The following is an 11,675-nucleotide window of genomic DNA, read 5'->3' on the forward strand; positions in this document are numbered from 1 at the left end:
GAATTTAGTCTAAGCCCATATGACATGTAGGGTTTTATGTTTTACTCCAAGTATAAAAAGAAAAACCCTAGCTACGTTTTAGAAGTCTTTGATGTGCTGTGTGTTGAATCTCTTGTGAGATCTATAGGTGTTTACCTTCATACACACTTAGGGTTATCAAGATCAAGATTCATGTCAAAAACTTGGTGATCGCTACAATTGCTACATAAAGAACTTAAAGAAGATCTGAAACCTTTGAGTGGAGTCTCAAAGTCACAAGTGGAAGTACTTGTGGTTGCAGCAAATCAATGAAGTAGTCCGTGGACACGGAGCTGTCACGTGGTCATGGTATTAAGTTTTCTACACGAGGTAACAATAGGATGTTAGTGATCTAAGGTCTATTGTACAAACTTCAATTCTTTCATAGTGGATCTATTTTATCTTGAGGATAGTTAGGTTAAATCCTCCCCAGGTTTTTTACAGGTTTGGTTTTCCTGGGTTATCATATCGTGTGTTTTTTATATTTCCGCATTATTTACGTGATATGATTTGCTTGTGTTAACCTAGATTTGAATAATTTATCTAAGTAATCACTTGGCTAAATAACTAGTTTAAACAAATTGTGTTTTACGGGGTCTAAAAACATACAAAGTTTGTCCATGAGGAGATGCCTTTTTTTTTTAAATGATGATAAATGATAGATTAAAATTTTTTTTCAAGGATTTCCAAAAATAGATGGTTTCAATTTCAAGAAAATTTCAAATTTTGAAAAAAATGAAATGAAGAAAAAAAATTTCAAGTATATACAAAAATAAAGGGATTCAATTTCAAAAGAGAATTTCAAATTTCAAAAAAAAAATTATGAAGAAAAATTTTCAAAGGACCCCAAAATATTAATGGTTTTTCCTTTTAAAGAAGAAATTCAAGTCTTAAAGCAAAAAAAGGAGAAGGAAGAAGAAGAAAAATTGCACATCTCAAATAATGGAACAATAAAGCACTAATCACTTAAATTCAAATTTGAGACTTTGGTCTTTTTCAAACAAAATCTAGATTTTTAGGTTGAGCCGAATATAGTTCTCAATCGCCTTAAGAATATCAGATTGAGTCGAATATAGTTCTCAATTGCCTTCAAATTTTCAGGTTGAGCCGGATATAGTTCTCAATCACCTCCAAAATTTCAAACCAAGTCAGATATAGTTCTCAATCGCCTCTAGAATTTATAATTGAGCCAAATATAGTTTTCAGCCTCCTCCAGAATTTTAGATTGAGCTGAATATAGTTCTCAGTTGCCTTTAGAATTTCAGACTGAGCCAAATATAGTTTTTAATTGCCTCTAAAAGATCAGACCAAGTTGAATATAGTTCTCAGTTACCTCTAGAATTTCAGATTGAGCTGAATATAGTTCTCAATCGCCTCCAAAAGACCAGACCAAGCCAAATATAGTTCTCAGTCACCTCCAGAATTTCAAATTGAGCCGAATATAGTTCTCAATCACCTCCAAATGATTAGATCGAGTCGAATATAGTTCTCATTTGCCTCCAGAAGTTTAGACCGAGCCGAATATAGTTCTCAGTCCCCTCCAGAATTTCAGATCAAGCTGAATATAGTTCTCAATCGTCTCCAGTAGATCAGGCCGAGAGGAATATAGTTCTTAGTCACCTTCAGAATTTCAGATTAAGTTGAATATAGTTTTCAATCTACTTCCAGATTAGGTGAATATAGTTCCTAGTTACCTTGTCTTAGATTAAGCCGAATATAATTCTCAATCTGCTTCTAGATCCGGTGAATATAGTTCCTGGTTACCTTGCCTCAGATTGAGCCGAATATAGTTCTAAATCTATTTCCAAATCAGGCGAATACAGTTCCTGGTCAACTCATTCCACGTTGAGCGAATATAGTTCTCGATTCCCTCATCAGTATTCAAGATTTTATTTAGGTTCCTCCATTATCAAAGTAGATTAGATGCCCATAGTTTTCAATTTTTTTATTAAAAAAATAAAAATAAAATGCTAGTTCTATACCCAAAGGTTCTAGGGCTAGGAAATCGTTGAAGATTCATCCTCGATTAAATCATGGTTGCTAAAATCAGTGTTTGTGTTTTACATTGACATTCAAGCTCTATCAATGAGGGGCATTCTGTAGACACTCGATTTTGCACCCATAATTTAATCTTGGAAAATGGATAAAATGACCATTTCATATACCCAAAAATCATAGTTGCATTACATGTATTAATTCATTTATTGCATATTGTAAAAATGATCTTGAGATTCTAACGGTCATGACGGTATGCCCGATTCCCAAATCGGACAATCAGATTGAAAGATATCACAAGATCAAGTTTTCATGGTTTGCATGCATTGTATAGGGGTGAAACCGATCACATGTGATTAATTGAAATTAATTCTGATTGGTTAAACAATTAAAGTTAATTAAATAATTTTGTGATTGGTTGTTGGCTTTTGTCAGAAATAAGCCTGCTTGCATGGGAATAAAATGGATAATCAGATAACAAGGGAATTGTTGATAATTTATTCCTTTTAAAATATCTATCAGATAAATATTATTTTAAAGACTTGATTATCAAAATAAAAGGGTTAATTTTAGAATACAAGTTAAAAATATGTCTAGGTGCAATTCCCAACTCAAAATATCCTTAAAAAATAGTCTAAATTGAACCAAAATTGGAAGTGGGCCTTGGAACACAAGAGGGCCAATCAGCACTCTTGGAGTGCCGATCGACACATGGAAAGTGCCGATTAGCACAACTCTGTGGCCCAACTCGAAAATGCTCTGATTAAGATAAAACACATATGCTACCAATTTTTGGGGATAACAACGCAATCCAATTTGTATCTGATCCTATTTAGCTTATTTTTCAAGCATTTAACCTCTGTAAATAGGAGAAAAACATTAGAAATTAGGTCCCTTCTTTTTCTGACTTCTTTGCTCCCTTTACGTTAAAGACGTTCTGAAAATCTTGGCTTTAAGAATTTCTTTTCTGTAAGTGAACATATTTTAGATCTCAAAGAGGTTAAACTTCTTTGATTTCTAAAATATTCTTTCATTGAAGGGTACATTCATGCAAGTATGTCTTTAATCTCACCCTCTTGTTTATTCTTTTCTTTCCTGTCAAATATATATGTTCTATTCATCGCATATTTTCATAGATGTATGTTTGATTTTACTCATTGTCAATAAAATCTTGTTAATGTTTTTTTTCTGCCATGTTCACATGTTTAACTTGTTGTTCAATAGTTGATTAACATGTCTAGGTTTAAGATTTAGCTCTTCCTTAAATTTCAAAATCTGCAATAAACTACTAAAAACAATATATATATATATATTAAATAAACAACAACAACAAAACTAGTTTGTATTTTCATTAAATAAAGATCTGAAAATTTTCTACATATAAAAAAACTGGTCTGTATTTTCATTAAATACATATCTGAAATTTTTTTCTAAAATTTTCATTAAATAAAGATTTTTTTTTTTTGGTACAAAAACTGGTTTGTATTTTCATTAAATACAAATTTGAAATTTTTTCTAAACAAAAACTGGTCTATATTTTCATTAAATACAGATCTGAAAATTTTTTGCATAACAAAATTGATCTTTATTTTCATTAAGTGCAAATCTGAAATTTTTGCTGCATATAAAAACTGATCTATAGTTTCATTAAATACAGATCTGAATTTTTGCTGCATATAAAAACTAATCTGTATTTTCATTAAATACGGATCTGAATTTTTCTGCATAACAAAACTAATCTATATTTTTACTAAATACAGATCTAAATTTTTCTGCATAACAAAACTGATCTGTATTTTCGTAGATATAGATCTGAAACTTTTTGCATATAAAAATCTAATTTGTATTTTGATTAAATACAGATCTGAACCCTTTTTTAGAATAAAAATGTTTTCTTCAATGTAAAATATCACCAATTTTGTGTTTCTTCTTAAATAAAAATTGTAGATTTTGAATCCTTAAAGAATGAATTAATCTTAAATTTGGGGATTTCAATACGTCATTGTAATTTCATGCATCATTTAAATGGGTATATAAATGGTCATTTAGAGTCTAGAAGACCATACTCTGTCTAGGCAGAATGGGTGCCTAACACCTTCTCATTCTGTAACCTAGCCCTTGAATCTAGATTTTGGTTCATAGGACAGTGTGTTATCCTTTCTTTTTTTTAGATTGTAATCTAGGAAATAAAGCTTTGTAATCTTTTACTAGATTGTAATCTAGGAAATAAAACCATGTATATTTCATTTTATTAAATTATAATTCATTCAAATTAATGATAGGCTGTATTATTCAAGCATGTATTTTGTGTATTCTTCTTTTTTCTTATTTTTTTGTAACAAAAAATAAGTGGTGACTCCACTCATAATCCTAAAAAGGGAAGCTGCCAATGCCTCACCCCTTTTCTAATGGCAAGTTTTCCAGTATCTCATAGAAGGGGTTCCTGTAGTTTTCTTATTCTAACTCATGGTTGTAACAAGGATCTAGTTTTCACATTGTCTGCTGTTGTTCTTCCTCTGATATGCTAAATTCATCCGCAATATATTGAATATTTTGCAGCATCACAAGCCTATGCTGGTGGGTGCAAACATTATGATCTTTTTGACAATGGAAAGCTAGGTGATGAGGATTTCAGAAAAACATGGAAGAAAGATATGGATGAAGATTCTTCTCTGTGTACAGGTAGTGAAGATGAAAGTGACAATGAAAAAGACCCTAAGAGTTGTCTTGAAGAAGAAATTCGGAGAGTGAGACAGTAGGCAAAGGAACATGAAAGCTCGAAAATGTGTTAAAAACACAAGAGCTGTTTAGACCTCCAAATTAAAGTTACGGCTTAATAGATTTTATATTAACTTAGTTCTAAGTGCGGAATAGTGTAAATGCGAGCGGATAAACAAACAAGCTACTCTAATCCATAATCAAAAGCAGTAAAATGGAATGTAAAAGATTAGGGAAGAGAGATGCAAACACAAGATAACACGTCGATGTGTTATCAAAGAGGAAATCGAAGAACTCAGCGAAAAACCTCTCCTCCGCCCTCCAAGCGATAATCGATCAACTAGACAATCAGTTGGGATAGATGGGTTAGCAAGAGACCCTCCAAACCTAATCTACCCGATGTACCTAAACCCTCCAAGCTCCTACTCCAACAAAGCTTCTCGAAACCGTGTCTTGTCTAGCTCTCCGGATCCCGTAACAAGCACCATGTTGTATCTGCCATCTTTGGCTTCTTCCAATACTTCCCCGCAGCACCAAACTATCACTTGACACTCTGAAAGGGTGTGGTAAGTGTTTGGGCTATCAACCTCTCAATGGTATGTAAATGGAGAGGTAGGAGTTGAGGAAAATCCACAAGCAATTGTGTAGAGAATTGTGGGTATAACAATCTCTAACTCTCAAGATATTTGGCAAGGGTTTTCTCTCAGAAGCACTCCTCAACATTTGTGAGTAATATGGGTATAAATAGTGTAGGCACAAAAAGTGTGTATTAGAATTGACAGTCTGGCAAAACAAAATGTCTTGCGGGAAGGCCTTACCCGCGAGATACTCGCGAGACACAGCTGTCTCTATCCTGTCTGAACTCTTCACATTCCAGCATGTGCAAGTCACATGGGTCACTTCGAGGGATGCTTAGTCGCGAGATACCTGCGAAAACTCTTCAGTCTTCAATTGCTTGAGTCTTCACACTCTCTCTCTCTATTACACAACCCTTACAATCAAATCCCACAATAAATACAGGATACAAAAGATTGAATAAAATTACAATCAAATTTGGCACGGAATTAAAGCCAACAAAACACATATTTGTAAATTACAACTTTACAGAACATTCTGACCTAATGATGCCGATGACAATGATGAATTAAGAAGTGTATGATATGGAAGTGATGAGGAGAAGACGTTGTGGACTAGTAGTGAGGATGATGATGATGGTGATATTCCTACAGAAGCCTACCCAAAAGAAAGTAGTGATAAGTACATAGACAAATTGTTTGAGTTTGAAGAAATGCCTAAATATCGAACAATCTCTGTGAAAGCTGAAAATGAACCAGAAGAATTGTCCCCAGGAAAGCAAGCTAGGAAAATTGCAGTTGAAAATGCCTTGAAAAAATTGAGAAAAGGTCCAGATGGGCATTACTCCAATGTGTGGGAGGTCATGAGTGATATAGATATTCTAATTGGAGCATTTGAAAGGATTGTTTCTGGACCAGAGTACACGGAGCTTAGACAGGGAGGGCCTATGAAATTAAATATGCAGTTCTCTAAGGATATACAAGCACGTATGAGAGATCCAAATAAGTTCTCACCTGAGATAAAACTGAAGCCGAAAAGAAGTTAGTTTTGAGAAAGAAGTGGTAGAAAGCACGGTATAGGAGGAGGAAAGCACAAAAGCGTTAAGTTGTAATTGTTTCCTTTTGGCACTAATGTGAGTTAAATGTGTATTATATATCCCTTTCAACTTGTGCTTTTCAAATGTTCAAATCTATAATCATCGATACTCACTATTTTGTTAAAGAGTAATTATAGGTTTACTTAGTTTGTAAGATTATCCTCCAATATTATAATTATTCATAGAAACCGTGCAACTGAGAAATATTTCTTCATTTCTTAAACAACGTTACTTATTGTTTTCTTTTATGTATGCTCTTTTATTCATGGCTTAAAAATAAAAACACCCACTTGGGGTTTGAGTCGATTGCAAAAACACCTTCGGGAGTTTCAATTCTTCCTTATAACTCCCTGAGATTTCCATATCCATCAAGTTGACCTATAGAGATATCCTTTTTTTAGCTCTTATAGATGGAAAGTTGTTTGTGGTGTCCTTTCTCACATGTATATGTTAATCATGTCTGTTGGTGGATAGGTGTAGTGGGACACCTGAATGTTGGTCATCATATTGGATAATGGATGATCATACTCATAAATTGGCAATCCTTCATAAATGTCTCCATATGCACCTAGTTCATGGCCTCCTAAGGCAGCAAAACCAGCATCATTGCCAAGAAAACCTGCATGGTCATGCATTGGAATTGTTTCGTTTTGAAAATTTTCATGATCACCAATTGTGACTCCATCCCCACCCAGACCTAGATTTTGCATTGCTGCCATCAAATTGTGATTGAATTCACCTGTGACAGTCTTGGCCCCCCTACTCTGATTAAAGTACCATTCAGATCTCCAATCATCATCTACTCTGCCAAAGGTAGGAGATGTGTGCTGTTTTTTGGAGGGATCAAGGCCATCGATCAGATATTGGGTTTGGTTTTGGTTCTTGGCATTATTGAATAATTCGGCTTGTTTCTTGTTGGAACTTGGAGACCAAAGCTCTGCATGTTTACCAGATCTAACCAGCTTATTGATCAAAACAGCAGAATCCACACTACCTGTGACAGTGACCTTCTGCTCGTCTGCATCTATGCTTACTTTATAAACACCTGAATCCAATACCAAAGTAAATAAATACTTTTTTCTTCAAAAAAGAAAAAAATATATATATACAAAATCCAAAAAGTTCAATGTAAAACTCAACGCATTAATTCTTTTGTTTTTTTGGTTTTTGTTTTAGATTCTGAAAGGGTGTCAAGGCATATTAACTGCATTATTGGCTAGAATCTGATAATGATGACTAATTTTTCAAGTAAGAAATCTGGAATATGAAACAGTCCTAAAGAATTAAGAGGAATGAACAACTAAGTATAATCACCACCTGCTCAGTGCTCACTTGCACGTACGACCAGAGTCCAACATCCAAAATTCTTGACCCTCCAAATGACAATGTTGAAAATAGAATATCACATCATCACCGAAATAATAGTAATAAAAGAAAATAATATTAAGAGTAGCCATTGATTTTCCTGTGGAAGCTTCTACTCACAAGATTAAGTGAACATTATATTACCAATTGAGTGTGTCCAATTTTCATTTTCCCTTACTGTTAATAATCATGCTGATTCACTAATTTTAACAATTGTTCAATTAGTAATGATCACAATAATTACATAACTGATGGGAGTAATATAAAATGAAGATTTTATTTTTCAAAAAATACAGTTCAGAAATTTGATTATATTCGTGTTAGCACCTTCAACTTTTCGGAGGAGTTTTCTCACTTTCAGCATGCACCCTTGACAGTTCATGTGCACTTTGAGAACATATGTCTGCGAAAGAAAGGAATGAATAAAATCTAACAAAAAAAGAAAGCAAAAGTTTATTGAGAAAAAGAAGTAAAGGCCAAAAAGAAAAAGATAAAAATGCTTAATTGCTTTAGAGAAAAATGGCTTGAAGTAGGGACCTCAATCTTTAAGAACTCAAATTCATTTGATGACATTTTCAACAGTGGTTCTTCAAAATGGAGATGTCTGGAACTTTTTGCTTCCTATTTTCTGCTTTCCTTACAGTAGTATATTTCTTCCCAATTTAAGAGCCACCATGTTGTAGGAAGTTCAGGTAAGTCAAATGAGTTGGGAGCGTTCCAAGTTCCAACAATATGAAGAGCAAACACAAGCCAGAGGGACCCAGTTGTTCAAAGGAGAGAGAAAGGTGAGAATTATGATTTGACTAGAGACTGAGTAGCTTTAATAAACTTTAAAAGTCATACTCCCAGACCGTTTAGGTGTGCTTATTTACTTCAGTTTATTTAAGTTTTTAGTTATTTTTTTTGATATTATTAGTAAGTTCTACTACATCATTCATAAGTTCTCCTATTTTACTATTTAGTTAATTTTTAACATTTTTTTCTACAATTTTAGTAAAAAAAAATTATTTTTTAACTAAATAAGCCAGTCCAACAGAGCACGTGATTTGTCAGATTTCCTCATGCACTATACATTTTTCAGCTAATGAAATAACGGCGAAGTATTTCAGTGTTTTCTCGTGATGGCTTGGTTGTAGGGTAGGTTGTACTATTGCCGGTTGCAAAAATCTCATTCAGTCCAGCAACAAACACTGAAAATAAAAAAAATGGCCAAAATTTTCACATCTAACTTACATAGCATTTGAGAAAGTACTCTATTGGACCCATCACAACACAAAAACACAAGGAAGGTGTGAAAAAATCAACCAATCATTCTTTGTTAAGAGAGTTTTCCTTTTTAGGATATTGCTTCCCTTGTGTCAAATAGCCAGTAAACGTTTGGATAAATGTGCTTGGGTTTGGCCTATGTTCAGATTAAGCTTAGACATGATTTGAATTAATCACCTAACAACATAGGAGGAAAAAATCACAAAAGGTAATTTTTATTTTTATATTATACTCTTTCTCTTTCTTAAAAAGGAGGCTTCAGGGGGCACTTAAACTTAATGTATTGTACATGGCTTCCAAAATTAAATTAAATAGCCTTAAATTACATTGCCAAAAACAATGGGCCAAACAATTGCCAAAAAACATTGGCCCAAAAAAATTACATATTTAAGTACCCTACTACAAAGATTCTATTTGTATTAAAAAAAAAAAAAAATTGGGGATGCCACATTACCAAATAATTTCAAAAATTGTCTTATCCATCCACAATAACAACAAATAAAAATATACATGTTGCATAAATTACCAATACAATCTCTAACTATAGAGATGAGCCAAAGAGTCTCATAAACCCTTTGGACACATATTCATCACATAATGCATTCATATAATATCAATTCAATCATATCACAATATGTTAAAAAGACATCATAAATTAATTCAAAGATTGAAAACATGCATAATTATACAAAAAATTAGAAAACTAATTTCACAATTTTCTCATATTATCACAATTCTATTTTAACATCACAATTATAAAAAATAAAAATTGCCACTAAAATTTACATATATGTCATATTAGAAAAAATGTGGTCTAAACAAAATTAAGAATATATAGTTTTTTTACTATAAATTAAAATAAATAATAAGAAAACCCAATGTGCATGTTATAACATTTAATTTTGATATAATTTTCAATATTGTTATAACCCAATTCCTTCGTAAACTATGTTACAAATCCACACAGCATTTGTAAATAATATTACAAACCCACATAACCACTTGCGTGTGGCTTATCACTTGCACAATTTCCTTGTTGAAGGAAACAATAACAATTTGTGTGTACTTATACACCAACGTGATCTGCACAATATCCTTGTTAAAAGAAACAAGGATAATGTTGTGTTCAAGTGTAACTAATACACTAGCATTAACGTGGGGCTCTTTCATTTTATTATTATTATTATTATTATTTTATTTAGATAACCACTGAAACAATTAGTGGTTAGTGGAGTCCTCTAAGACTCATAGCCAAAGCAAATCTTGGCCGATGAATAGTAAATACACAGTTATTCACTTGGTCCTCTGTGTAGGGCCAACAGAACGGGGTGTTCCATTTTAATCGCAACTTCATCATTTAAAGTCTAAATTAAGCATGTAAACTGTCGTTTTAAAGCTTATGGAATGTACTTTCTAGCCATTAAAAAATATTTGACATTAAACAATATTTAATGGGTCAAAATAAGCCTCTAAATTTCGGATTACATGTGAACAATCAAAAAAAAAAAAAAATTACAACTTTTTATTTTTCTCTCTACATGCCATAACATGCTTCTAAAAATTATAGATCTGAAAAATTAAAAAATTACTTAAAATTTTAATTTTAATTTTATCATGAATATAGGATTACATATATCAGAGATCATGGCATCATTCAAGAGTGAAAACAGGCATAAAATGGCTCTGATACCAATGTTGAAAAGTTATATACTTTACTAAAGGTCATACTGACGCATACATTTGGTGGAACAAATCACCAAATTGCCAGATCTTGTTCTTTGCTTGCTTTACAAACTCCTCACGATCTCCTTTGTGGAACACCTCCAAGTCGCAGGAGAGGCTACTAGAGTCTCTCCTAGTTTCCACACTCCAAATTCTAGGGAATAGTATATGGTGTCCCAAAGAGACGGATTATTTTGAGAGAGCACTCAAAAACTATACATATGTTCACTCACTGTATCTCACCTTAATCTGACTAATGTAGGAGCATTTTAAATACTAGTAAAGATTCACTTACTATTAGATACATGCGATCCCAAAAAGATTTCATCTGTTAAGTTTAAATTACTCTACTACTGATATTAATAACTCATATCAATATCTGTTAAGTTTAAATTACTCCACTACTAATATTGATAACTCATACCAATATCAATTAGTTTTAATTTAAACTTACTTATCAGATAACCCATGTGGACGATCCATGGGCCATGGTTTATGGGTTGGGTCAAAACTAGCCCAATTTCTAACACTTCCCAATTGCTCCAAATCAACTAATAACACTCTAAATGGGTGTGGTTTGTGATTGGACTAAGAACTTCTCAAAGGATATAGAATTAGAGAGGGAAGAGAGTGAAGAAAACTAAGAAAAATGTGTATAGGATTGTAGGTGTGCAATCTCTAACTTTCCAATGGATTTCAAGGGTTTTCTCTTTGAAACTCTCTTTACAATTTCATAGATAATGAGGGCTTTATTAGTGTGGGTAAAGAAATGAGGAAAGCACTTGCATATAGTTGTTCGTGCATCTCGCGAGTTGGCCAAGTCACAGGCCACTAGCAAAATGCCTTTGGTACTTGAGTCTTTTGAAGTCCCATCATGCTCCTCACGTGGCCTTTCACAGGTTGCACCAATCACGAGCCA

General features: G+C 33.0%; 1 protein-coding gene and 1 pseudogene across 1 annotated transcript; one reads left to right on the top strand and one right to left on the bottom strand.

Moving 5' to 3' along the window:
* The first annotated feature begins 4,652 nt into the window (after nucleotides 1-4,652).
* On the top strand, nucleotides 4,653-6,411 carry LOC115975589 (annotated as a pseudogene).
* Nucleotides 6,412-6,618: 207 nt separating this feature from the next.
* On the bottom strand, nucleotides 6,619-8,384 carry LOC115974193. The gene is made up of 3 exons (XM_031094436.1): nucleotides 8,306-8,384; nucleotides 8,096-8,171; nucleotides 6,619-7,448 (listed from the first exon to the last, which is right to left on the bottom strand). The coding sequence occupies exons 1-3, from the start codon at nucleotides 8,339-8,341 to the stop codon at nucleotides 6,841-6,843; spliced, it is 720 nt and encodes a 239-aa protein (XP_030950296.1). The 5' UTR covers nucleotides 8,342-8,384; the 3' UTR covers nucleotides 6,619-6,840.
* Nucleotides 8,385-11,675: the final 3,291 nt, after the last annotated feature.

This window comes from Quercus lobata, chromosome 2, assembly GCF_001633185.2.
Source record: "Quercus lobata isolate SW786 chromosome 2, ValleyOak3.0 Primary Assembly, whole genome shotgun sequence".
Lineage (NCBI taxonomy): Eukaryota > Viridiplantae > Streptophyta > Magnoliopsida > Fagales > Fagaceae > Quercus > Quercus lobata.